General features: G+C 37.5%; 1 protein-coding gene, 1 long non-coding RNA gene and 1 pseudogene across 3 annotated transcripts; 1 reads left to right on the forward strand and 2 right to left on the reverse strand.

The window, feature by feature from the left end:
* Positions 1–1,061: 1,061 nt before the first annotated feature.
* On the reverse strand, positions 1,062–10,486 carry LOC149095598 (uncharacterized; annotated as a pseudogene).
* A 1,765-nt stretch (positions 10,487–12,251) lies between these two features.
* LOC149095599 (uncharacterized) lies at positions 12,252–14,487 on the forward strand. Its single transcript, XM_089281936.1, has one exon. It carries the CDS (start codon positions 12,982–12,984, stop codon positions 14,485–14,487), a length of 1,506 nt encoding a protein of 501 aa, XP_089138062.1. The 5' UTR covers positions 12,252–12,981.
* A 2,623-nt stretch (positions 14,488–17,110) lies between these two features.
* Positions 17,111–27,520, reverse strand: LOC149095600 (uncharacterized). Of its 2 annotated transcripts, none has more exons than XR_016204843.1 (5): positions 25,977–27,520; positions 23,286–23,402; positions 21,618–21,685; positions 20,909–21,043; positions 17,111–20,699 (listed from the first exon to the last, which is right to left on the reverse strand). It is a non-coding gene; the product is annotated as an uncharacterized LOC149095600 (long non-coding RNA). The 2 variants fall into 2 exon arrangements; XR_016204844.1 differs by having other exon boundaries at positions 17,111–20,702.
* Positions 27,521–27,951: the final 431 nt, after the last annotated feature.

Raw genomic sequence — 27,951 nt, forward strand, 5'->3', positions numbered from 1 at the left:
AGTTTTTTTTGGCTCTGTCAAGAGATTTGAGGAGTCTAGTTGAACAGGTGCTGTGTAAAGATTGTTTCATCAGTCTGTCATTTTTTTATTATTATTATTTCTTGTATTCAGATGATGGGGATGCTCACCTGAGTCACCAGACAGAAATTTTTTCATTGGCTCCAATGGGTTAGAAATGTCAAAGATTATCTAAATGACAATCACAACTATACTATTGTGACAATACAGAATCAGTTTCATGAGAGTAAAACTATGATTCTTTTTTTTTTTAATTTTTTTTTGTGGTGGTAAATTCTGACAGTGAAGAAGATACAATGGCTCCAATCCTATGATCAACGCCTAAACCTAACCAAGCAGGTGAAACTAAAAAGTTAATTTGTTAAATGTCTCACATGTAGAGAAAACTTTAACATAACATGATAATGAAGTGATAATGTGTTTTCATTATTTTTCATTCAACTTTCCAGGAAGCTTATTCAACAGGACAGGGTGCTAAAAAAAGCAACAGGAGCAGGATTTAAAAGCTTCCGTAAGTTTTCACATGCATTAACAGTTATTTTAGACCCTTCAAAAGGTTGGCTCTTTCTTCCACACTCTGTTATAAGACACACCCCATGTTTGGAACAGATTTTAATTCAACAGGCATATTTTCTTTGCATAAATGTTGCACCTTAGGGCTGGGTCGCACTAAAAAAAATTTCGGAAGAATTTGTTTACTTCGGGTGAAGATCTGTCAACACGGAGATTTTTAAGTGCGACCTCCACTTAAAAAAATCCGAAAAATTGGAAAAACGACCAAAACTTCAAAAGAACCATCATGCTTGGGTGGGGCTGACCGATTTTCCAAAATTTTGTCTTCACAAAGGAAGCTGTCTCCGGTGATAACAGAACTTGTCAGGGAAATGACATTGAAGGTCATGATCTGCCGGCAATCACAAAGCGCGGGAACTTCACTAGAACAATTTGCGATCATGGATAGACATGGCCTTTTTCTCCATTCAACATCCTTTTATCCCCGTTACTTCTTTGATCGGCAGCAGCAGCGACAGCAGCAGCAGTTTGGCCCCTTTATGAATGAACTGCATTTGCAGTTAAACGTGGGTGAAGGCAGTCAAAGCAGGCCTGGGAGCGTAACGTTCAATACGAACTCCCCAATGAGTTCCATTGCTGTTGCAAGCACATCTTCAGCATCTTCTCCTGAGTCCGAACCAGCAAAGAAAACTGTGTATGATAAATGGCCCCACAATGACCAGAAAATGCTAATTTGTCTTTGGGCTGATAATTTCCATCGCCTGGAGAGCAGAGAAGCACGAAAGGTCTGGGATGAAATCACACGAGCACTGAACTCGAAATTTGGCACGAAGAGGACCAGCGATAAAGTCCAGAAGAAAATGAAGTACTGGATCAAACGGTACAAAGGCGCCAAAGATTGGAATTCAAAACAAACGGGGGGCAATCTCAAGCAGTCAGTGCACTACAACGAAATCGATGAAGTTCTTGGCTGTCGAGACACCGTAACTTTGAATCATGTTGGCAAAGCAGGGAGCAGTAATCATGCTGGAGAGGAAGCCGCCTCCGCTAAAGATCTTGTCTGCACAGACAACACCAAACAAAGAACTGCAAGAAAGAAAAGGGCAAGGGAAGACAACAAGCAGGATGAGGAATGGAAGTTCTTTAAAAATGCTCTCTCGGGGCTGGAAGCACAACGAGGTGAAATCAGCACCCCTATTGATGGTTCTAATAGGAATCATGAGCAGCAACTAGCTACCATGAATGCTCTTGTCAGAGCTCTCACTAATTTTCTACAAAAACAATAATCTAACTGGAAGAGACCATTGTATGCTGATGTTGTAAGAGCATTTTTACGTGTTACACCTTTGAAAATATTGTTACAGTTAAAACCCCACGTCTGGGATTTCAATAACAAGAAGTTATATATCTTTGCTTAAATGTGTGATGAACATGATCAATTTGAACTCAATACATATATTGCATGTCTAGAAAGCTATTGTGAGTTCTAAGTCTTGAAATAAATGTCAATGTCCGACAGCCACGATAAGCATAGAGTCGTCATTTTAGGCAATATAGTCTTTGAGAAATTCTCTCATGTCATCCGCACCACGCATAACATTGGGCGCAGGATTATCGGGATGTGGATCATCATCTCCATCCTCTTCTTCCCATTCATCACGATTTCTGATACAAATGTTGTGTAGCACAGCGCAGGCAATTGCATTTTTTACTGCAAAGTCAATGCTACTGTCGAAGTGCTTTTGAAGAATTCTCTACCAACTTTTAAGAACACCAAAGGCACATTCTACTTTAACTCTGGCAGAAGAAAGCTGCCTGTTAAAGTTGATTTCAACAGGATCCCTTGTGCCTTCAGGGTAAGGCTTCACTAACCAAGGGCAGAGGGGTAGGCACTATCCCCTTGCAGATAAGGACGTATTTCACAGCCACTGATAAGCGTTGCTGGTGCTGTAAGAATATCCCCGTGTTCCGCTCTCCTAAACAACGTACTGCGCCCTAAAACACGAGTGTCGTGCATGCTTCCGGGAAATCCACAAGCAAAATCAAGAAATATCTTTTGGCCATCAACTACAGCCTGGATAATGAAATTATGCTGTTGATATCTACTAAAGTAATCCACAGCACTGTCCACTGGCACCTTTATTTGCACATGCGACCCATCTATAGCACCCACAACATTGGGCAGATTTGTGAGATTTGTAAATGTCTGCATAGATGCATTTACTTCAGCAATTGTCTCAGGAAATTTGATGTGTTCGTTGCGTACTTCGTAGAGGCCATTTACTACATCTTGCACTGCCTCAATTACAGTCGATTTTCACACATTAAACACTGGTGCAGTGGTCAAATACGAATTTCCAGGAGCCAAGCAATACAGTCCCAAAGCAAGAACTTTCTCGGGTGGTAAACAATCTCTGAATTTCAAATTTTGCTTTTGTAATCGCGGACCCAGGATATTACGAATCACTACAAAAGTGGTCTTGTTTAGTGGTAACTGTTGCCAAAAGTTTTCCTGTGGAATTAAGGGGTCGTTCTAGTGGATGTGGAACCATGAATCTGCGGGTCACGGAAGAGTCCATGCATAGGGTGCAACACGCATTCTACGTAAGCGTCGTCTTCTTCTCCTTAAATAGGCAACATTCAAGAGTGTCCTGTATTCAAACACCCATCTCTGATACAGTATAAAAAAAGGCAAACGCTTGCTGCTGCTGGATGCTGATAATCTGAGGAAGAAAAACTGCAATAGTGAAGCAAACGCCGATGATCTGATTTTGGTCCATGTTTATGGACTGTTCGTGGGAAATATGAAATCTGATCGAGTTATCAGATTACTTTATCACAAATGAACTTCACATGTGCGACCCAAACAAATTTATTACAATTTTGGCTTTTCCGTTTGCGGTTTCAAATTTTTGAAATTTTTGGTCTGTCCAAATTAGGATTTTCACAGTAGTGTGACCCGGCCCTAATAAACAAGAAAATACGGTAATCTGACTAATACGAATTTTTGTGATGTTCATGTAGGAAGCTGCAGACAAGGCAAAGGCAACAGAATCCAGGACTGAAGTAAGTTTATGCTACATCGCAACCAAAAGGTTTTCAATAATATTAATAAAAATAACATAAATATGCATCTGTTTAAGTCTTCAAACACATTTGCAATTCCCAACACATCCATACAATGAAAAGTGTTGTTCTTTAAACTCTGGCAACTCTTGCATTAACATGTTAATAATCAGCTGTTGCTCCTACGCTAAAAACCATTTCCAGTAAGATTATCTGGATATTTGGTAATACTCTTGAAATCTGAGTAAAAAGCCTGTAACAGGTAATCAAAACAAGAAAACAATATCTCTGAACTTCAGGTTGTATCATCTTCGCCAACAAGCATCTTCATCAAAATATACCATTTTTACCAGAGTGGGGCCTTAAAAAAGCTGATAGAAGTAGTAGTGTGCTCTCTAATACTTAAATAATAATTAACTAAAACTGTTTTCAAGTACAAGATAAAAACATTTTAAAAGGAACCATTTTATTTCGGTAGGATGAAGAAGATATGAATGAGACTGTGGTGGACACAGAAGACGTAATGCCTATCATTGAGGTTGTAATATTCATGTAATATGAACTTGTCTCAACCTATGTGGTTGAGAAATACAAAGAATGACCACAGAAACGAGGAATGTAATTTATCATGTTCTGTATGCATTCAAGGTCATTACACGAAGTAACAATATCATTTGGTAATTTATTGTCCAGGTACGCAAAAGAAGGCTTGAACGGTTGGAAGAAAAGGTAAATAGCTAAGCAAATTCAGTTAAAGTCAACGTTAACATTGAGCATGGAAATGAAAAAAAAAATGTTAATGATGGAATAGCTATTATATTAAGTCAATGTTCCCTTGACATCACCACAGGAAAAGGGGCTAATATGGTGGTTACTTCTATTTTTAGCAAAGCCATAAATGTCCCCAAGACAATGATGACAGTGATGATAGTGGAATTGTAAGTGTCCAGTATATTTAAAATTTGTGAATAAAATATGATATGTTCATTTGTATGGAACTTAATTATTTTAATTATAACCTTTAAAAATATTTTTGGCATTATTTTTTTATCCTGTAGACTAGGCTCAATCCTCAATGTTGAGTGGGAAGAAGCTAAAAACTCATTTTCCAAGTGCTCATCATGTTTGAAGAGTTAACCTGACGTATCCTGGTACAGACCTTTAAGAGGTCCCAGACAGAGGTAACAGGAACTTTCGCATGTCGACATCCTCGCTGCCGCACTTGCCTGTATACAACGTCCAACGTCCATGTATGTGGACCCAAGAGTTCAACCACCATCCGTGAACAGTTTACCTGCAAATCAGAGAACGTTGTGTACTACATCTCGTGTCGTCAATGCCCCCACCTATACATCAGGGAGACCAGTTATACTCTATGTGAACGATTCGGCGAACATCTTCAGGGCGTCTAAAAGAACACTGGTGGTTTTCCAGACACAGCACTTAACTCTCCTAGGCACAGTCTATCAGACATAACTGTAAAAGGTCTAAGGAAGCGCTCTGGTTCTGTTTTCAGACAGAAGCAATTATTACAAATGGAAATCATTTTTGGGCTCAGCACTACGCAACTAGAAGGCCTGAATAATGTTGTCCATTTCATATAAACTGCGTGCATGCACATCTCATTTCTGCGCATTTAGTTTCTGTATGTTAATTTCAAATGAACAGTCGTGCAAACCAAACATTTAACCGTTTCACACTGAAGTAGGGCTATGCCCTAAATGCTTGTGATTTTTCACAAGATGACACTTTGACATATTTCTACATTATCAGTTTTATTTTTATTTTCTTTTGAACGTTTGTGTGTGTCACAAATCAAACATGGATAACAATTTCTTCCACTTCTGTTCATCCTACACATTTTTTAGGTATATTACCTATATTATTGTACTTTTGGGTGCACAAGATTTGATGTGTTCCACTTTAGAGATTCTGAATTTCTGTGTTAAGTGATGGGTATCTCTTGTGTAAGTAGTATGATTTAATATTTATTTTCCAAATTAATTTGAATTAAAACCTAGGTTGGAAAGCAATTTTGATATCTAGCACTAGAAACGCACCTGCCACATGACAAGAGAGCTCAAATGCAGCAACAAACCCTCAAACATCTCAAGGAAGCACCTGGAAACTTCCAGACCAGAGCTACTGGAAAAAGCTCAAGACTACTTTATTTTCATTAATGAACCCCATCTTTACATCCTAAAAGACCTGGTATGAAATGGAATGAATTTATTCTCAAATGGCCCTTCAAATTAATGTAATTATATCATATTCAAAACTAAAGTCAAAACTGGATCATGCTCTATTTTCCAGGCCTTCATATCAGGCTTGGTCTCTCTCAAATTTTAAGAATCCTTTTAGAAGAGTGCCAGTGGTTTTGATATGTTATGGTGCTGGAACCTGCTGCCTTGCACTTGGTGAATCCCTTGTTAGACAATTCTTTCCTTATTGTCTTTGAAAGTAGGATTCTCTCGGAAAGCAGATTCAGAAACATTTTGCAAGAGAGATGAGCAAGACCAGTTCCAGCTTAATGTCAAACACCAGGCATACCACTGCAACAGCTTTGTTGGAAAGCACGTCAATACCTGCCTACTGGTAAAACCCTTTTAAAAAAATTGATTTTAGTACTGAGTAATTTGTTTAAGAAGTAGTTATGGTGAATTTGCTTTTTTTTACAACAGACCCAAAACATCAAAAAGATCTGCAATGTTCTAGGTCATTGAGCAGGAGTGCCCAGAGATTGTTGCAGAGGCAAGTCTTACAAGAGAAATAAGCACAGCTGTTTACATTGTTTGGACACAAAGGAGATATTTCCTCCCAAGCTCCACATGTTGGAAGACCAAGTCAACCCAGTCATAAGGAAATGGAAATTTTCATCGGGATTCGTTGGACTATAAAAAGACACTTCAAAAGATCCTTAAGCATCATTATGTCGTAGTGCAAAATCCCAAAAAATCCAAAAGGCTGAGAATTAATCCTTCAAAGAGTAACAGGACAACTGAAAAGAAAAGCAACCAACACCTAGGGATCAAGTGCGAGTGATTCCACTTGAATAACACTGGAATAAATCTATATGGATAAAATAAGGATCTTGATTCATCTATAAGTTTTTGTGCACAGGCTGTAGTGCTGGTGAAATCAACAGACACTTTGCCACCTGCATCCACAACATCTTCACTCAGACAAGCATTCCCACAGAATTAAACACATAAGTTTTCCTGCACAGGCTGTAGTGCCGTTATGTTGGTGAAACCAACAGACACTTTGCCACCTACATCCTCAACATCTTCACTCAGACAAGCATTCCCATATAATTAATTATAGAATAACTGAGCTACTACACGCACTGTCATTGGTCAGTAGCAGTTTTTAGATGAGAGTATGTAAACATGGTTGTGATGTTTTAGACTTGTGGGTACTTTTGAGGATTATTTTATAACAGCAATAGAGCACTATTTCCATGTTTACATAGCCTCATCTAAACACTTGGGGGCTGGGAGTATTCTTGAAAGTTACGCAAACCCACGACTACATCTCGGGTTTGCATAACTGCCTTGAATTCTCCCTACCCTCCACGTGTTTAGATGAGGCTATGTAAACACGGAAAAAAATTGCTTAAACACATAAGGGGTCCAGATAATTATCACTCCCGGAAAAGTGCTTTGAAATTCTTGACTCGGCTTCCACTAGCTTCAATTAAAAGTGAAGAAAGCCATGCACACCCTTTGGGAGCAGCCTTCTTTAAATTCTTAAGTTAAGTATATTAATTTATTCCTTTCATACTAATTAGTTTGTGGTATTTTATTGTTATATTTTCACTTTTTTGTTTCGCACCATAATCCTTAATTCTTATTTTTATCACACAATGTTTACTATTTATTGCTCGTTTTCTAAGGTATTCTTGTAAACTGACAATGAATGTTTCATCTGAAACATGTCTTCTTTAACACAAAATGAATTTTAAACGCATCGTGGTTTCTGAAAGCTATGTTAATAAATATAACAAACAGTTACTACTAACTGAAGACCAGGTCAAAGACAAATTTATTATAGTTTGAAATTGTCTTGAAAATGCAGGACAAGTCTGAGCCTCCTGTATCACACAACCAACAAAAACAATGCCTTGGAAAATTCTTATCACCCAAGGATAAGAAAACAAAAGAATCACATCGGATTTACAAAATTTTGCAATTTTTGTGTGAAACAAAAAAAATTTGGCAATGCCTGTTTACCTTGAAGCAATTGGAGCAGATATAACTTGGCCTGAAACAAAATAGAAGACTGCAAAAAGTATACGACTAGGACCTTTGCAGGAACCATTCACATGGATCTTCATCAGTTTTATGAAAATGTCCATGATTCAAACCTTGAAGAGCTAGGAGATTTTACAAAGAAAGGTTGAAGTGGCACTGTGGGCAAGATCCACAGAAATGCCACTGAAGAAATCGACAAAATGCATAAAAGAAGATGAAAAGCTGGCCAAAAAAATTGGCCAAGATTAAACAGTAAAAGGTGTTACAATGCAAAAGGCAAGTCTGAACAAAAAAAGATGGTCCTCTGTCGCCCAGCCTCACTTTGCAAGACTGGGGTAGTTTCATTTTTTGTTCCCAGGCCAAGTTTTTGTTTAGCATTTGTTGCGTTCTGTACAACGGCATGGCCTCGCTATCTTTTGTTTCTATGGTCTGCATTGCTTTAAATTATTCTTGTTTTTGACATATTAGAACCACTTATGTCAAAAAGATGGGCAGACCAAGTGCAACTCCTCCAGTGCTATTTCAAGCCCTTCTTCAACAGGTGATGGATGTGCTCTTCAATTAACTGAAATCCATCGAGGACATGGTTCAAATACTTCTGTATGGTTTTAATCTTTCTGTACATAAAGTTAACACTGCTATATACAGACTACAGTCATGGCATTATACCACAGCAAAGCACTGGAACTCACTTCCTTACGATATCCATGCTGTGGCTGGCTCAAAAGAGTTTTTGAGGCAAATTTGGAATTTTAACAGTACGTAAATTGGTTCATAGTTTACTACAGTGATATTGTTGGTGTGTCTGTCCATCATTGTGATCTCCAAGACTTCAGATAAACACCAAGAGAGACTGGATAAAGTCCTGACATGCATCAAAGAACAGTCTGAATCTGAAGCCTTCCAAGCACTGCTTCCTGAGAGAGGGAGTCAACTGCATTAGATGCCAGTTTTTGGCCATTGGTGTGTTTTCACACATTGACAAGATAGTAACAGCACAGGATTGGCAAGTACCAAACCATGTGAAAGCTTCTTTTCAGCATGAATTGAAAACAAACAAGCACCTTGATGTTCCATTCGCCAACAAGTGGAACACAGTATGCCAACCTACCCTACAGCAATGCAGAGTTACCTCGTGAACTTGAAATCTACAGGCCTATCAAAGCTATCAGGATAGCCTAACATCACAGCAGGGACATGGAGGAGATGGACTTGGAAAGCAAGTTGTTGACTTTTTTTATTGCTCAAAAGCCACCCTGAGCACAATGCAGAAAATATACCCAAGATTCCTGGAGATGATGTTACTGAAGACAATGTTTGAGACATTCCTGCACATGACCCTGATGAAAGTGGTGTTCAGGAAACAGAGTTTGCAAATAAGGAACCAGAACCTACACCATGCAGATCCACAAGATCAACTGCAGGCAAGCAAGGAGACCCAAACAGGGACCCATGTCCAGCAGCAAGAATGAACTCTGTAGCAGGCTTACAATAAGCTAATTTTAATGTTCACATTTTTACTTTGATTTTGTAGCAAAACCCATAAGTTAGTAAGTACTAAAATAATGTATGATGCTTGTCGAGGACAACAACCCCAAACAGGGGAGCAGGTGACCAAGTTCACAATTTCTTCACTTTACGTTTAAGGAATGTAGGTTATTTTTTGCAAGTATTTAGTTAGGTATGGATGACAGAGTTCACAACCTTGGATGAATGCTGGACCGAGATATAAGCAACCTGCTTGACTACACAGCTTAGGCAAGTCTAGCCAAGAGGTGATTTTCCCACTGGAGCAGGCAGTTTCCAAGACAGTTTTGCAATGTTTCAAAACTTCTAGTCTTCAATGTTGTTTTTTTACAATAGCTATTCTTGAATCACCCAGCTGAGTTCAGGAAAGCAGAAACTCAACAAACTGAGAACTGAAAGCCAGTTATTGACCTAAGTAGAGTAGAAATAACTTACTATGATAACTGTAGCCAGCCCCAACACAATATCTCCAAACTCTGAAGCAACCACCAATGCAATAATGTACTGTGTCAAAGGAATGACAAGGAAGATTGATAAATTACAGTGTATGGCCTGAATTTGGAATGAATCACTTTCAGAACTTATGTTATGTTTTGGAAATATGAGCAACAGTCTTAAAAACCAGTCACTTATTACTCTTGAATTCCTTGTGTGTGTTTTTTTTATTAACACCTTTCTTGGCATAGTCATAAGAGAGGAATTCAAGTTCTTCTCAAGGTATGGAAGGTATGGTTCCTCAGATGCTATAACAAATTTTATACTTTTTGGCTAGAAAATTGCTTAACATAACCAATTTGATAACTGATGATGAAATTTTGTAGCAACAAATTTCAATTCTTGGAGCAACTTTTGTAAAAATACCACATAATTCTTAACAGTTTTACAGACAGGTTTAGCTGTAAAACAGGTCTGCTTTAGCCTGCAGACTTAACAAAGCAGCAATTCCCCATCTTATGGAAATCTGCAGCAAAATACTTCAGGTTCACACTCAGAGCAAGGATTGTTTGAAGTTTACTTGTGAAAGAATTGATTTCCCTTTTTTTCAAAGGATAGGAAACATCCACCCTTGTGCAAGAACTTTATCAAACTATTTTAAACTAGTTATTAACTCACAACTACTTTCATTCTTATAGATATTTTTGGAAAAACTGTGTCTAAGTAAATTTGTACTTCAATCTAAGAGACTGACCCCAAATGGTCTATTTTGCTTTCATTTATCAAAAAGGAAAAATAATTTACTCTCTGACCAAAATTTCATGGCTCATGTCCATAGGGGGTAGAAAAACCCACAGTGAAAGTTGTGACTCAGACTGGCAATGACATATTCCTTCCATTCAGAACCAGATGTCACAATAGCTAACATCGTCAAAAATATCTGTCACAGAAAGTGGAAGCCAGTTGTGATCTTGATGTTTGGCAACAGAGATCTTAAGAGAGGAACTCTTGTAATGGCCCCATGGAAACAAAGAAGGTACATAGCAGTGCAAAGAGAATCTTGACTAACCAGATTAATTAAAGACATTTCCCATCCAATTACTAATGACTAATGTACTAAAAAGTCACTTGAACTGGAGGAAGTGTTTAAGAAATTTCAAGAGGCATGTCAGGCGTTTCATAGTCAATTAGAACATCGAGAGTTCATTGAAGAATCAGGAAATTGCTATGGGTCAGTTCTCAATCAAATAGAACATTTAAAGAAAACAGAATTTTGGCTAGCTGGGGTGGAAGCCTCAAAGCTAAGAAGATCTTTTGAAAAAATCCTGATGATAGCATATCAAACATTAGTTTTAAGTCTGTCATACTATGCTTGTCACACACATTGCACAATTCTACCAGTACCAGAGTGGAAAGCTGCAGAGAAACAGGGTGTTTTAAATGCTCACACTGTGTTGCTAAAAAGGCTACACGAGATGAAAGAAGAACTATAATTGCACCAACACAAAACCCAGTAAAAAATTAAAACTGAAAAGATGAAGGCAGAGAACAAAGAACCAGTTTATGTTCATACTGAGAGCAAGTTAATCGCAAAATTACTTCAGAAATTGAGCAAGATAAGGAAAGTGTTTCACTTTTACAAACCCAAGCAACACTGAAAGATTGGTTAATCTATAGTGAGACAGCTGCCTGTAAACGCAGCATCAGATGTACACATACTCAGAGAAAACAACAATGGATACTCGGAACGATTATCGGCAGATACTGAATTCAGCCTGTCTAGAAGGTTACCTAGTTCTACGGAAGACACCCCTGTAGGTCAATCCCTTCCTTTGAACCTACAAGCTCCTGAATGGCAGAATGAGATACCTTAATATTGATCATTCAATTAAGTTACCTAGAGGATGCTACACACTGCCCACATTTTATCTGTCAAAAGCAATATACCAGAATGTTTACATTCTTCTACATTGTGTGGAAAATAATAATAATAATAATAATAATAATAATAATAATAATAAATGAATCTTTAGACAGGATTAACCCATCAGTACTATAAAGTACTGTTATCAAAGGGGTCCTGTAAGATTTAAAAATTTTAAGATTTTTTAAGATTTAAAAAAGGTAAAAAGTTAAAAAGGCAAAACTAGTACATTGGGAAACATATAAAAACTCACGATTAAAAATTACAAATAAAAATGTTCGTTGGCCTTTTGCCTAAATAAAAGCCTAGAGTTCAGAGTTCTTATGTCCGCCGGTAAACTGTTAAAAATTGAAGCCCCTAAAAACCAAAAACTCCGACGGCCAAACTCCAAGTTCACTTTCAGCAGTTCGATTGAGGAAAATCTATTTCTTGTGTTGACATTGTGACTTACCCTTGTAAAATAGTTCTTAAAAGGCGTGCATACATCTCCAATTAGACAATCAAAAACATACAGGGGCATTTCCACAGTTACGGACGTTACATTCAGAGTCATTTTTGAAACTTTAATCTAGCACAGGCAAAGGATAGGAAGAGATTGTCCAATGTTACATTGCTGATCATGTTTGTGCCTGCTGACGCATTAATTGAGTTATAAAAGTTTTCCACTTGACTGGCCTATATTTTAAAATAGAGCAAAAAACACACCGTTACGGACGTTACATAAAAAACAACCACATGAGCCAGAGCACTGGTATTAATGGAAAATTCCTGTGAAGTGTCAGGGCTTATTGCATGAACTGCTCCAAATATTTGAAGTATAGTAGTTGTGTGAACCAAAAAGCTTAATTTAATTTAAACTGGCTTTCGCAATTATATAATGCTATGTGAACTTTAACGTTACGGATGTTACAGCCAATGTTACGGACGTTACACTGTGTGAATTATTATAAAATGCACACAATAAATCAGCTTTTTTGTATTGTTGGCCACAGTTTTTTGGACATATAAGTTTAAAAAGGCTTGTATTTAACATTTTATAAATCAAACTGGTTGGTACTTTATGTTAAAGGCATGAAATGTCCCAACACAGTATGAAGGACACTACATTCATTTTACATAATGTACTCAGCTTTGAGCATGCTCTTTGCAAACTATCTGAGCCCACAGACATATACTGGACTCCAGTGAATATAATTAATTCCTTCTCTAAAACACTGCTTTCTTTGAGAATTCACATATCCAAAAATGCGTTTAACTGTGGCAGAAAGAGTCCGAAATCACAGAAAAAAAATCAAAGAAAATGCAGAAAAGCATGCAGCACATAAAGAGAAAGACAGACTTAGGAAAAGGGAAAGTAGAAAGAAAGCTGTTGATCCAAGAAAAGCTGAACTTGAAAGAAAGAAGTGTAGGGAAAGAGTGCGATTGCACAGGCTTAAGAAAAAGTTGTCTGCCTCACATGTACAAGATCCTGGTGACACTCCTGTAAGCTATGCTTACAAAACTCCACAAGCACTGGGTAAAGCAGTACACAAAGTTTCACCATTACTACCAAATAGCCCAAGGAAACGAAAAGCTGTAATCGAAAAGATTGCAAAGTCACATGGACTTCCACTTTCAAGTGAACACCAGAAATCCACTGGCAACAAGTGCATTACCAAGTCCACAGTAGATTGTGTTCAAGAATTTTACTACCGAGATTCCACTTCTCGACAAGCACCAGGGCGTAAAGACTATGTTATCATGAAAGAGAATGGGAAGAAGTTGAAACTACAAAAGAGGCACTTGATGTGGTCACTGAAAGAGACTTTTGGACTGTTTCAGAAAGAGAACCCTCAGGTAAAGATTGGCTTCAGCAAATTCTGCTCTCTTAGACCAAAGAATGTTCTGCTGCAAGCATTCATGCCACGGCAGGTTTGTCTCTGCCAGTATCATGACAACGTGAAGTTGCTCTGCGAATGCCTCACAAAAGAAATCCAAAGTTTTCCTTCCTACTCTGCAGCATTTGTTGATAACTTTGTCTGCGATAGCAATAAAGAAGAATGCATGATGAGCAAATGTGGTTCATGTCCAGCCTGGCTTGATGCAGTCAAGGAAGATGCTGCTCTGGATGAAATTGTTCAGTGGCAACAATGGGAGAGAGTTTCTCATCAAGTTCAGTCCAAACAAGGCAAACCCAAACTGGTGAAGAAGATGGAGAAAGTCACCAAAGAGGGAACTGTTGAAGAAGCCTTGCATTCTCTTCAAAGTAAAATGCCTTCATTCTTGGAGCATGTTTTTGTAAAGAGGAAACAAGCAGAATTTTTTGAAAAACGCACAGCTCAAATGCAACCAGATGAAGCTGTTGTCCAAGTTGATTTTGCTGAAAATTATACCTGTCAGCATCAAGACGTAGTTCAAGCAGCGCATTGGAGTCAACAACAGGTTACACTCTTTACTGTTGCAATTTGGACTAAAGATTCGGATGACAACACAAAGTGCAGTTCACATGTTATAGTCAGTGATGACCTCGACCATGACAAGAAATCAGTTACTGTTTTTATGGATATTGTGGTAAACAATTTTGTCAAGAAAAATTTTCCACAGGTTAAAGTTGTCGACATCTTTTCTGATGGGCCCACCTCCCAATTTAAAAACAGGTACATGGCTGGCTTCTACCATACTCTTCAGAGAAAGGGACTAAAAATAAAGTGGCACTTTTTTGCCACTTCCCATAGCAAAGGAGTGAGTCCACTTTTCAAACATTTTTTCTGATCCAGTAACTGTTCCCCAATTTATCAGTGGGCCTTTTGAAATTCCGGAGCTGCCTGCCGTGGAAAAACTTTTCAAAGTTATAAGGAAACACAAGAAAGTTTGAAAAACTATCAAGAGAAATAACTGTTTAACCAGAATACTAATTCCATTGATGTTAGGTGCAACAAGTTAATGTTTAAAAAGACAAATTGTCTTTGAGTGTAATGTTTGGGTCTCTTGAGACTTTTTCAAATGTAAGCTTCAAGAATTGTAACGTCCGTAACGTAACATCCGTAACAAAGTTTTGTTACCATTATTTGGAAAATGTTGCAGTTTTTCAGGGACTGCTTTTTACCAAAGTGTTTCTAAAGAATATTTAGCTTTGTGGCAGAAATATCTTTGAAATCTTTTAAATAGTTATTTTAAGAATGGAAAAAGATTGCGTAAACGTTACGGACGTTACGTAACGTCCGTAACAAAATTTACTTTGTTAATAACTATTTTTTAAAAAAAGTTCAGGGTGAAATTTATATTTTTTATGTATTAACTCCTTTGAGGTATTTCTTCTGATATAACTGTTTGTAGACACAAATCATTTCCAAGTTTTATATAGCAAGTTAAAAATTTGTCTCTCACCTATTGTTTATTATTAAAAAATAAACACTTACTTTGGAGACCCCCCCTGAATGTGTTGCTATCACAAGCAAACTGAAACTTATTTTTCTATGTACTATAACTTGTCAACAACATAGTACAGGGTATGATTTTAAGTCCAACCACTTTTTAAAAATCTGGATTTTTCACATTCTCACATGGAATTGCCCACAGACAGACTTTTCTTTCCAAATAACTGTCAACTGATGGAATACGAATGTCAGTCTTGTTTTGCAGTCCCGAGGAAATGAAGCTTAGTCCACGATGTTCGAGGTTGCAAATTAGTTGCCTGCACATATTTGAATAGCTTAGTGTGATTAGACTACAGGCATAATCATAGCCCTGTAAATGCTTTCTGCAGCTGCACAAGTAATAGAAGAACGAATTTTCCGCAGTAGAATGACTCTCCCGGCCACTTTCTTGTAGGTTTTGTTGAAATGGGTTTCAAAACTCAATGTAGGATCTAAATGAACACCCAAGTACTTGTAGGTTGTTGTGCTGTTTATAGGTAAACATTTCAGGGAGGAGCACAGCTTAACACCTGACAACTTAATTAAGAACTTAAAAGTCATAAAGACTTGACTTTTTAATCTTTGAAATGCTGCAGATTAAGAAAAGAACAAAACTGAACAATCAAGGGGATTCCATTTGCACAAAGCTTTTCACCCGAGTGCTTTCATGTCACCTATGCTAATTTATTTCCTTACATCCCTATTTCTATAAATATGCCTTCCCGTTATTTTTAATTTACTTATTTGTCATTGATGACATGAAGTTGTAACATCACGTTACTTTACTTTCGTTAATTCTCTCACTTCAAAATCATTTTTATCATCATGTTGACATGGTTCATATGTTTTCAGAGAGAGAAAACTATCAAGGGCCATATATTTTTAGAATCAGGGTAACAGCCATTTACAAAATACAGTTTTATTGGCTGTACATCAGTTTGATATTCAACAAAAAGTTCAATGGCAACATAAACATTTTCATGCCAAATTGGTCAAAATTCCTCTTTCTTTAACACAGTTTTTAAAACTCCAGTGAAAATTACAGAAAGTAAATTATAGATATGTGGCATCAGTTAAACCAAATACATTTTTTGCCTGCAGCAACTGTTTTGTGCACCTCCCAAAAACAGTCTAATGTTCCAGTCGGACAGTGAAGCAGAATCAGTCTTCCATGGACAAATGATTCGCTGTGTTTAGAGAAGAAGTCTCAAGGAAAACATGGACTCCAGACACTGAAGAGGCACCCACAAAGAGATGCAATCCTACAAAATAAATACTAAGGTTTGATGAACCTGCACTACATCTATGCTGAAAAGGTGACTGGTACAAACTTCTCTCTTGCTGCCCACAGAAGCCAGACATCTGAACTGTATTTAGCTGCTCAGCATAGTATCATGGTGCCTCTCTTGATGACCAGCTGTCACAGGAGCCAAATCTTAACAACACACTGGTTGGTGTTCTAACCTGATTCTAAGACAAAGCAGTTGGCTCCTTGTTGGATATTAACTCAATGTTGTATAGAGATACAGTGTATTGCTTACATGCCTGCCCATCTGTGCAGTCCATATTGAAGTGGTCTATTCTTTGGACACCAAATCTTTAATCAATGCTCTTGAGCATTTCATTGCAAGGAGACAATGTCTTTAACAAATCAGGTCAGACAGCAGAAGTAACTCTGTTAAAGGCAAAAAGGAGCTGTGTGAAGCATTTCTAGCATGGAATAATCCTCAGATGTATGAATATCTCAGTGTTCTAAACAGGCCATGGCCTTGTGGGATTCCCACAAGAAAAACTGAAATGGCACATCAAGAGCCAAGAAGATGTTCCCATTAAGGCGCAGAGGCAAGCTATGAGGCAAACAGACTCTAGAACATCTACAGTTTAAGTAGTTTAAATGGTCAACCTAACACCCCAGTATTTTGCTTGTTCAAATGAATAAAAAACATGATAAAAGATTCAAAGTCTTTAATTTTATTCCCTTTACTTTCATTGGTCCCACCTACGTGGCAAAGATTGGTGTATGCATCATCATCGAATCCTAGACACCTAGTCTGCCATATTGAATCAGGTAGGTACTTCATGTCATAGACCATTTCGACTGCGGGCTTGGAATATTCATAGCATGTGTTTTTTTAATGTGCTTTGATCAAATGGAAGGCAGAGAAATTAGAAAGAATTTTTCCACACCTGTCGCGGACTGCACATAACTTTGTCCCCTAATGTTCTTACAGGGTCCTTATTTCTCAGCAGAGGGGGCCCTGGGACTCCCCAAGGCAAAATCCCCCTGAGAACACTGATATCTGCTACATGACATCAAGTGGATATTTTACAGACCCACTGCACAAAAGAAGAGAGTTTGAAAGATGTATAAGAACAGTATGGAAAGTCATAACAGCCCTCCTCAAGGAACATGTCTTAACCATGAAGGTATCAACAAGTGAAGTAAAATCCATCATTAATGGAAGACCAACCGCGTAATACACAAATCAGTTTGACCATGATATTCATTATTTCACACCATTGTCATGGACAAGACTCATGATTACCACAAGAGACTGTCTCTTGAGGCCTGGTATTCCCAGATACTGAAATGTGGGAAACAAACATAGCAACATTCCGAGTATTTACAAGTCACTTGCATGATTTGTAATGCCAGCATTAACTCATTCCATCTTTCTGGTGTAGCATGAGCAAAGTTGTTCAGTCCAAACATATTTCTATAAGTTGCTATAAACGTTGTTTTTTGTTTTAATAACATCAGGGTCAAACACAACTTTCAATGTAAATTACCAATGTCCATCCCCGACTCTAGTTTTAGCATTTTTAGTTTGAAGCTACATCTTTCAGCAAATAAATCTTTGGGCAGTTCACTTGAATAATCAACTGGCAAGTGTGCACAATTGGGTACAACCTAATCCTTATAATTAGACTCAGGTTGTGTTTATTGGGCAACGTGGAGAACCAATTGAGGCTTTGCAAAAAGATTAAAATAATCATTGCATTTTTTACCCCTCTAGACAATAGCTACCAATTCAACCATAATTTGCTTCTTGCCAACTCCCTACAAGTGGAATACTGTTGATAAAGACAGACTATTCTATTCACCTATTGAGAGAATGCACCAGTGTTATAAGTAAACTTCAGTTTTGAGACTTGTATGGTGGCCAAGAACTGGCAATCGTCAAGATTCTATTAAAATCTGAATCAACTTAGATATAAATATCATCTGCAAGAACTGCCACCCGTATTTTGAAGGAGGAATTGTTTTATTATTTTTAATATTTTTCCTTTTGATTTGTATATTTTGTTTTATTTTTCCAATTTATTTCTGTATCTAATTTTAAATTAAATAAAAGAGAAAGTAAAATCAATTGAAATCCAAATAAAAATGAAATAAAATCAAAGTAAAATAAAATGAAAATTTTCAACCCAGCCGAGAGCTGCCACTACCAGCATGTACTGCATGCATTGTAAAGAGATTTAAAATGGCAGGAACTTGAAATACATTCAACCTGTTTACGGTGAGTAAATAAAAGGCCCCTTCTCTCTAAGATGGCAAATAACAGGTTTTCATCGTGGAAGGAAGACAATCTTCTTGAAGGTGCATTGCAGACGTACGTCAAACAAGGCCTACAATGCGAAGAAGCGATCAATTTTTTTTGCGGAAAGACTTTCCTCGATACGCCTGGAGTATCCATACATTTGTCTGTAAAATTTGGCTGAGCAGATGGTCTAGATGGGGTTTGGGGGAAAAAATCAAAGGCTCCCTGAGCCAGCTCATGGATGAATAGTTGACTTTTGCCTCTGTGGAAAAAAGAGTCTGTGCAAAACTATTTGTATGAAAATGCATGTCACCTGTACGTTCATTCTCTTGAAAATCAAGTCATTTTCCTGTAAAATGTTTTGCACTAGCATTCATTCTAAAAAAGAGGCAAACAGCAACTCCAAAGTCTGCATATGAGCCAAGTGGCCTATCAGGTCAGCACTTATCCCGGTTTCTGTAGCATGTAGCAACTAGGAGTATGTCTTCTACCCCCGGATAGGATGCTAGTCCATTGCAGGGTTACCCTGCAATATTAAATTTGCCAGTACTTATTTACACACCTGTGTGGAAAGAGGCACTGTGAGAGTTAAGTGTCTTGCTCAAGAACACAATAAAATGTTCTCAGCCAGGGCTTGAACCCAGACTGCTCGAAATAGAAAAGAAATACAAAAATCAAATAACAGGTTGTTAACCCAGACAGCTTAAGAATTTTAAAATGGATAATAATTAATTTTGATTGGAACTGGAACATTGTTATCATATTAACTTGTACATGATGTAGTGTCAAAGAATAACAACAGTCTGTTTCAAAATGAAATCATTAACTGAGAGTTCACCATATTTACCAGTCAGTTCAAAATTGACAAGATAATTATGTATATGAGTCAGCAGTGCATTTTGGATCAAGGTAAATTGGGTATGGTGCTTGTTCAGTTAACATTATGAAACATATAGCAATGATTACTATTATGCAAAAATTACAATAGATGATTTTGAAATTTATTTTGGACATCAACTTGAGAATGCCAGGACTGCCAAGAGTATTTTGCCCAATTTCACTTAAGTGAGACATGGATATTGGCAAGATCTTGTTTATTTTAAGCTAAGTCAAACATAAACAATTTGATTGTAGTTTGCAGGTAAACAGGAAATCTGTAGAAAAAATAAGTATTTCCTTCAATATTATAGGAATGATTTCAGACAGTTTTGTTTCAGTCATGAACCTGAAGTGAAGGGAATGTTTTTATTTACAATTCATAAGGTTTTTTTCTATAGGACTATGTCCATGGAGACGAGGAAGCGAAGTAACAAAGTTTTATACAAGGAGGCTCTGGCCCAAGGTCAAAGACCTATCCATTTTACAGTGTTTTTAACAGGAAAGGCTTTCCTTTCATATACAGTCATGTAGCTTCTAGCCTGAAACCCCTTTCACAAACCTAATGTGGCCCACTAGATCTTATTTCTGGGATAAATAATCAATTAATGTTTGAAATCCCTGTCCTGTTAAGTCTTATAATACCTCCAGCCTGAAAAAAAGTGAACCATTAGTCAACTGTAGGAAGAAGTCCCCCAGCTTGGTGCAATACAATAATAAGGGTACTACATTGTAGTGCATACAAATAAAATAACAATTTGCTTTCTTGGAAACAAAAATCACAGTATTTTATTCCTATATATCCTGGTAATTGTTTGTGCTAGTCTCACTAGCAATGCAGTAATATTCAAAAGGATTGCAGATATGTCTCTGCTAATATATTTTTGCAACGATTACAGAACATACTTATGTTGACAAGTATCAAGCATTCTCTTCTCCATACTTCAAGTTTTGATGTCAATTTGTTCAAGTCTCTCATTTCTAGGAGTAAAAAAAAAACTCTACATCACCAGCGCAAAAAAAATATCAACACAATCTCTTGCACTTAATTTGTTCATCCATCACTAAAATATTGCAGTGTATATTTACTCAATCGTACATGTAGGTTCCCTTGCATATCATCAGTGAAGGAATTATCACTCTGGTCGAACTGCTTGGAATACAAAAGAAATGTAGTGTGAATGACAACAAAACTAAAAGATAAAGCAATTCGCTTTTTTTTCCCCTGTTAAGTATTTAAAAACAAGCTTACAAATTTCAAGCTTGCAATACTATCACAGGCAGAATTTCAATGTGTGCATACAAAATAAAACAATAAAGAAACAATGAAACCAAAACCTAACAAGAATTTAAGCTTACCTTAGACTACACAACGAGAGAAAGCAAGTGGAAACCATCAAATTCTCTTGCAAAGAAAAAAGCTAATCACGATCTCACTTTCTGGCTTTGTCTTCCTGGGTGTCTTGTATCAATTCTTTGACCTCCCTGACTGTGCTGTTGTGAACAATACATGACCACAGTCATAAATACCTCTACCAGCTTTCATCCAGGTGTGAGCAAAAGCCGATAGGCAAAAAACAACATATTTATGAAAGAAAATCACATGAAACCAAAATGGCCAACTTCAATCTTTGAGGTGTTCGCCAAACTCGTACCCAGGCTCTTGATTTATCAGGCAAAATTGTACACCTTTCTGGTCCCCCGTCATCAAAGAAACTTCCTGAAGACAATACTTAGCAGGGGAGGTAGGAGAAAATTGTTTAATGCAGGTTTAATGAATAAATGAATTAGAATGGAGTGAGTGAGTGAGTGAGCGAGCGCCATCTGACTGCCTGCTAAGCTCATGGATGTTACATAACATCCATGAGCAAAAATAAAGACAAATGTATGGCAAATTAGAAAAATTAACTAAGTGTCTTCTAGCCAAGCTACATCCTTCAAATTTGGTGAATACAATCTTCTTAAAACCAAGTATTTTAAGGTTTTAATTCACAAATTCAATTATGGAAAACAATATTTGCCATCAGATAACCATACAAACACTGTAATTTCTTACAGTTTTGCCTACCTGTCAAGATGACGTCGAAAACCGTGATACTTGAGTAACTTGCAGCTAAATACAGGAATTGCACCGACCTGTGATTGGAAGTTAAAAATAGCATTAGTCACGCTGTTGAGCTCAAGAGACCTGTAAATCATGTAGGCATTTGTGGATGAAAGTTATGTTAGCATTAAAAATCTTTCCTTTTTTCAAATCAAATACACACAAGCTTTGATATTATTGCTGGAGGATAAATTTTCAGGTTAAATCTACTTCGGTAAAGGGGTAAATTTATGGCGTGGATTTGCTACCTACCATTTGTTATTCATCGTCGAAAATACACCACTGAAATAGCAATAATATTTGTTTTTGCCTCAGTATCAAGCAGTTTTCGTTCGTTAATTGACTCGCTGTGTAATATGTTCTATTTCCAAACATTTTGCTCATTTTCACTAATTGAGTTCCATACTTTGGGTCCTTAAAACTTATGTTGAATATTCCATAATTTGTTCTTACTTTAGGTAAAGTACAGAACATATTTGAAGCACTTCTTGTATTATAGTTATCTCTTTTATTAGGAACTTCGACTTATGGCTTTGAATGAGGCAGATTGAGAAGGCTTGTAATTGACAAACTTGAAAATCCTAGACTCCACTTTTCAAGATGTGCCATCCGAGACAGAGCTCCTTAACAGTTTGAAAATTTATTATATAATACATAATAATAATAATATATTGATTTTTTTTTATAATTACAAGTCATTAATTTCAATTTACTCTAGGGCTAGATCCTACAATACCACATGTACAGCTGCTTTTACATAGTGTCACTGAAAAAAATATTAGTCCCAGATAATCATACACTTGCAGTGAAATATTTCTAATGTTGGCATGTTATTGAATCAGTACTACTTTGCAGCCAGAATGGCATGATGTTACAGGTAATAAATCAGTGTAGCATTTGCATTGTGCCAATACCCTTTCTTCTGTGTGTACCTTTTGCCCTCCACCCCCCTCCCCCTCCAGAATCCAGTTTTTAGGTTCAAACTTTCCTTGGAAAATAATTTTGCTTAAATTGAAAACCCACAACACCTAGAATCTCCACTGACCTTGTGAGATGATATAATATGAAGCACTTAGGAAATTAAATTAAACATTTCCATCTTGATACCACAATATAGATAACTTTGAAGTCTTGTAATAAATTACAATGAGAGAATATCTGTTAAGGCTATTCCTCGACAAGTCGTTAATGTTAAGTCCGTTCCACGGTTCCAGAATTTTCCACAGAGATTATGTAAGACCATAATGCTTCAGTAGCTTGTTCACTTTTCAATCGCACGTGGAGAAGCAATCATGTATAGTACGATTAAGTTGTGATTTCTCTTGCTTATGCCGTCCTTTCATCATGTGGTAAGTTGTTAGATAGTTTCTGTTTCTAGTTTCGCTTCACAGGGTAATCTTGGTCATCTTTCGCAGGTTATTACGGCTACAAGGTTGTAATCCCAGATGAAAGGTCGACATCGTTTGTTGTGCTAGTGACTCTCTTTGTTGTCATTAAACTTGTTGTGTTTGGAAGGCTGTTTTGTGTTACATCGACACTTTTTGCCACTATATATGTCCCGCCCGAACAATATCATCCCCATATTAAATTAATAACGAAATTAAATTAAGGACATTCCAGTCTTAGTCTTACCTCAGTATTTCCTGCTCTTGTTATTGTGAGTGAATGTGCAAGGCTTCTGAACAGCAGTATCTCATAATTACGTCATGTAATCAACACCAAGGTCGAGTATTCTTTCCAGTGCAATTCCTGTATTTAATTATTGAAAGCGTTAAAGGCAGGAAAAGCAGCCGCTCGAACGCAGGTTCAGAACGGGAGCTGTGGGCAAAATAACTTCACTAGTGAAGATCAAAGGCTTTGGACTGAAGGAAGAGAGATTATTGCGTTCGGCTTTTTCCTTTTCACCGCTGGAAGTCGGCCAATCAGGCTGGTGCAATTCCTGTATTTAAGACTTGCATTACAGAAAGGAATTGCACCAAGAGCAAAATGTTTGCAAATAGAACATATTACATAGAGAGTCAATCAATGAACACAAACTGCTCGATACTGAAACAAAAACAAATATTATTGCTGTTTCAGTGGTGTATTTTCGACTATGAATAACAAATGGTAGGTAGCAAATCCACGCCATAAATTTACCCCTTTACCGAAGTAGATTTGACCCGAAAATTGATCTTCCAGCAATAATATCAAAGCTTGTGTTTATTTGATTTGAAAAAAGGAAAGATTTTTAATGCTAACATAACTTTCATCCACAAATGCCTATGTGATTTACAGGTCTCTTGAGCTCAACAGCAGGACTAATACTAATTTTAAGGTTGCTGTAGACCTTCAGGGGTACCTTCCAGAAAATGCTTTCTTTACGCACTGCTTTAAAGAAAACCATGGTAAACTATATATCATTGTAAAGCTAATAAACTGTAGATTCCAAAAATTACAATATATTTTGCTATTTTTGTTTTGATAGGCACGTGCAAGCCTGTAAATGCAAAAAATGACCTTACTTGCTAAACTAGATTACCAGCCTTTGTGTTACCACGGACATCCAAACTGACTGGACATTATCAATCAGGAGTTGATGGGCTAAAAAAGTGTGTGAGGCTTTTTCGAAATTTCTATTGGTTGCTAAGAAAATCCCTTTTAAAGTTGGACAATAGAAAATTTTCTGACTGCTGTTACTCAATGGAACGTCACAGGAAAACTATTTCGATTTTCGCAAAAGCCTCACATACTTTGGTACGTTGATATCTAACAAAGATTTTGGCCAAGTTTCATTAAAATCCGATAAATCTACCTAGAGGTAATCATAGTGGTATCTAAATAGAAGTAATTCACGCAAAAATAAACCTTGCGTTTCTGGCCGCGAAAGAAATTCACAGTTTTTGCACCTCACTGAAGCAGTTGTCAACGTGGTCATGCCACCAACCAATGAAACCTAGCTTTGAACTCCCCAGCGGGCTACAGTAATGCTTCCCAGGAATAATGTGCAATGTTAGCATCTACAGTATATCTTTATACCTTACATTCGAAGTCTGCTGTGAAACATTCAGCAGCTTATAAACCGAATCAGTAGATAAATGGCAAAGAAGGAAAAGGGAAAAAAAAGGAATGATAGCGGAATGGCCTTGAACAGGCCTACCGAGTCGAGTGAGGATATTTACACGCTTTTAACAAATTCTAAACGTGTTTTTCGTCGGCCTGTTTGTTTTACTAGAATATGGAAAAACACTCTTCAAAGCAGAGGAAAGGAGTGTTTGGAGAAGCTGCTTTGTCAGATATCAGCAATTAAATTCGTCGGTAAGTCCACGGCAATCAACTTCTGTGCCAGAAAAAGCTAGCGCAGGGCATCGACGAAACATTCGCTTGCAGATCAGTGCAATTTGCGCTTCAAATGTGGGAACACACAGACCGTGCAAAATTGCCTTGTCTATCACTTAAGAGACGAAAACAATCAACAAAAGCGAAGATTTCTGTGCGAGAAATTGCAAGACATAAGGGATAAAAAGGCTAAAAGAAGCAAAATACTACCCTGCGGATGAGATCAGTTGCCATGAAAATTGTTCCTGCTCAACTCAAAGGTTGACACATTTTAATTGGCTTTTAACAGTTTGCAGTTCATTGACTCATTTTAAAAAATTACGTTATCGTGGACAACTCGTTCGCGTTTTAAGTTTTTAAAATAATTTTTTTTGCAAAATTCAGATAAAGTAGAAGTCTTGAATTTGGTGCAAAAAATTATTTTGAACAAAATAGGACCTTGAAGGTCTACAACAACCTTGACTTCCAATCACTGCTCGGTGCAATTACTGTATTTTTAATAGCTGCAAGTACATGTACCGTGATAAGGTCTATTTCAAACCCGTTCATGTTTTTAACGTTTGAGAATCAGTTTAGGGGGTTCGACACCACTCAGTCCGCCAAAGGCCATTTAAAACACATATAGTATACACGTTTGTGCAACATATTTAACTATGACTACGAAGAATATCACTAGTTAATAAAGCGGAGAACACAAGAAAATTATCTTCTTATCTTGTCCCGAATTTGCTGACAAGAAAGACGACAGTGAGGAAAACACACGCTCGAAGCACAAAACAGACTAGACAAAGTTCCATATATACTTAAAACAAGTAAACTTCACAGCGTTTTACATGCAACTTGAGGTCTGGGAATGCTTTTTAGCGTAAGACAACTGATGAAGACATCTCTGGCTTGCAATTAAAAGTACCGCGAGCGAAGAAAACTTGTCGTTTATCCTACCTGCCGTAAGTTATCAAGCATTTGAGCAAATGCAAAGCTTAGACGTAAAATTCAACTACTCACAAGGTTCCTTTCATCTCCGGCTGTTCTTTAACTCCAAAGTGCGAACTCAGCATAGCGGAAAATCACAACATTGCGAAGCCTCGCCACGTGCACAAGCACTCACGTGACACATAAAGACTGAAGGAGATCTGGGTACCTCTCACTACAGGCAGCCCAAGCTCTCTCTATGAACCACACAAGCAACACAATATGCCATCGAACAGAAGAATATCACCTGCTCTAGGTGATATGCTTCTGCATCGAATTATAAGGGTTTATATGGGATTTTCTACAAGATATCCATGAAGGTAGTTAAAAGTGAAAATTCTTAATAAAAATGGCTTACCTTATTCCATACGTGTGTTGTTTGCCCCTGGTGTGGTTATTTTATCGATTTAACTTGATTTAAGCGACTTTTTTTGAATTCCGGTTTTTCCTTCATAAAGAGAGCACTTGTCCTCTCTTTATGAAGGGAAAACCGATGACCAATGACCGTCGTTACTTTCGGAATTAGCGGCCTTTAGGCCTCGCTACTTTCGGGGAGCAAACCATTCTCGCTCCAGTGCTACTAGTCTTGAAATGTCGTTGTGACCAGAAGATGCTCTGAGGACGAGAATGGGAGCAAACAACGTTACACAAAGTTGGTACAACTGAGCTTTTTTAACGAATGTAAGGTGGCAATTCACAACAAAACATTTCTCTCAAAACAAGGTAAAATTCGTCATTGTTCCAGTCTCGTGTTACTAACCTGGGGTGGCCTCTACATGTCTACATCGTGTTGTCTGTTGTAGGCACAAGTGGTGCAAGTTTCTCCCAGAGTTCTTTTCTGTGCCCTTTATTCCCCTTCCTTTTTTCATGGAAACAAGGAATCTCTGTTTGTCCTCCTTAAGCTCCTTGCACTCGCACACTCTCAGGCACACTCCTGCTTTGACCAGACTACCGCGTAAGAGAATCAGCCGATTTTTCATTTTTTTTTCTTTCTTTTTTTTTTTGAAGCTGAAACGTGTCCATTATTACCGACGTTCCTATTGAAAATGACACGAGGAGTTTTAAATTTTAATGCGAAGAAAGGCTCGTTTTCCTGTTCACTTGACTATTGATTGGAGAAATTAAAATAACGTTGTTTTAAACCTTGGTCTCGTTATTTTTGACGGAAAGGTGGAGTTGTCGTGGGGCTGGGCTTTTGGGCTTTTGGGGGGTCGTTACTATCGCCGGGAAGTTTACGGTAATACCACTAGGACAGCACCGCGTCTCGTCCTCTCAACGAAGTTTAAGCCCCGCTCGGCAGGGTCCTCGCTTGGATGGGCTACCGAATACGAATACCCGCTTGTTGTAATAACTTCTGAACCCCAGTCTTGTGTTATGCCTTTTTTCTATTTATCAACTATTTTCTTCAAATCATTTCGACATGTCCGTATTCATCTTTGAAGTACTTCTTTGCAATACGGTATAAATAACAGCGAAATGCGTCGTTCTAATGCTACTCAATTCTCTTGTCTGTTCATCGTCCAACCACTACAACGTGGAAAATATTAATATTTTCTAAGTTAAAAAGGATATGTTTAAATCTTTCAGGCTAAATGAGCTGTTTACCTTATTGTTACTAGCTTTGGCACGTACAAAATTTCGCGATTGTCGCCTTTTGGGAAAAAAAGGCGAAAATTGATACTCACGAAAACTGATACTTATACAATTTTTTACGGGAATCACAGAAATTAAAATGCAGCTCCCGAAATTTCGTTAAAACTAGCAAGGATAAGTATTCGTTTATTTGTGTGTAAAATGTCTGACGGCAGTGGAGGATGATCTGAGGCCATGAGCAACAAATTCTTCAATCAGTAGAGTAATGATTCTGGAGAGTTAGAATTCTTCGTTTTGTGATAACAACTTTTTGGTTATCCTTGTTACAACAATCTAGAGGGAAACACGCTTGCAGCGAAAGAGTTTGTCAGACTCCTTGAGGTCTCGGGATCTATTACAGCAAAACAATCCAACG

This window comes from Orbicella faveolata, unplaced genomic scaffold (assembly GCF_042242905.1).
Source record: "Orbicella faveolata isolate gen_17 unplaced genomic scaffold, um_ofav_v1 contig_50, whole genome shotgun sequence".
Classification (NCBI taxonomy): Eukaryota; Metazoa; Cnidaria; class Anthozoa; order Scleractinia; family Merulinidae; genus Orbicella; species Orbicella faveolata.

Excerpts from the sequence above, each read along its gene's own strand:
- LOC149095599 (XM_089281936.1), top strand. The coding sequence starts at position 12,982 with ATGCGTTTAACTGTGGCAGAAAGAGTCCGAAATCACAGAAAAAAAATC.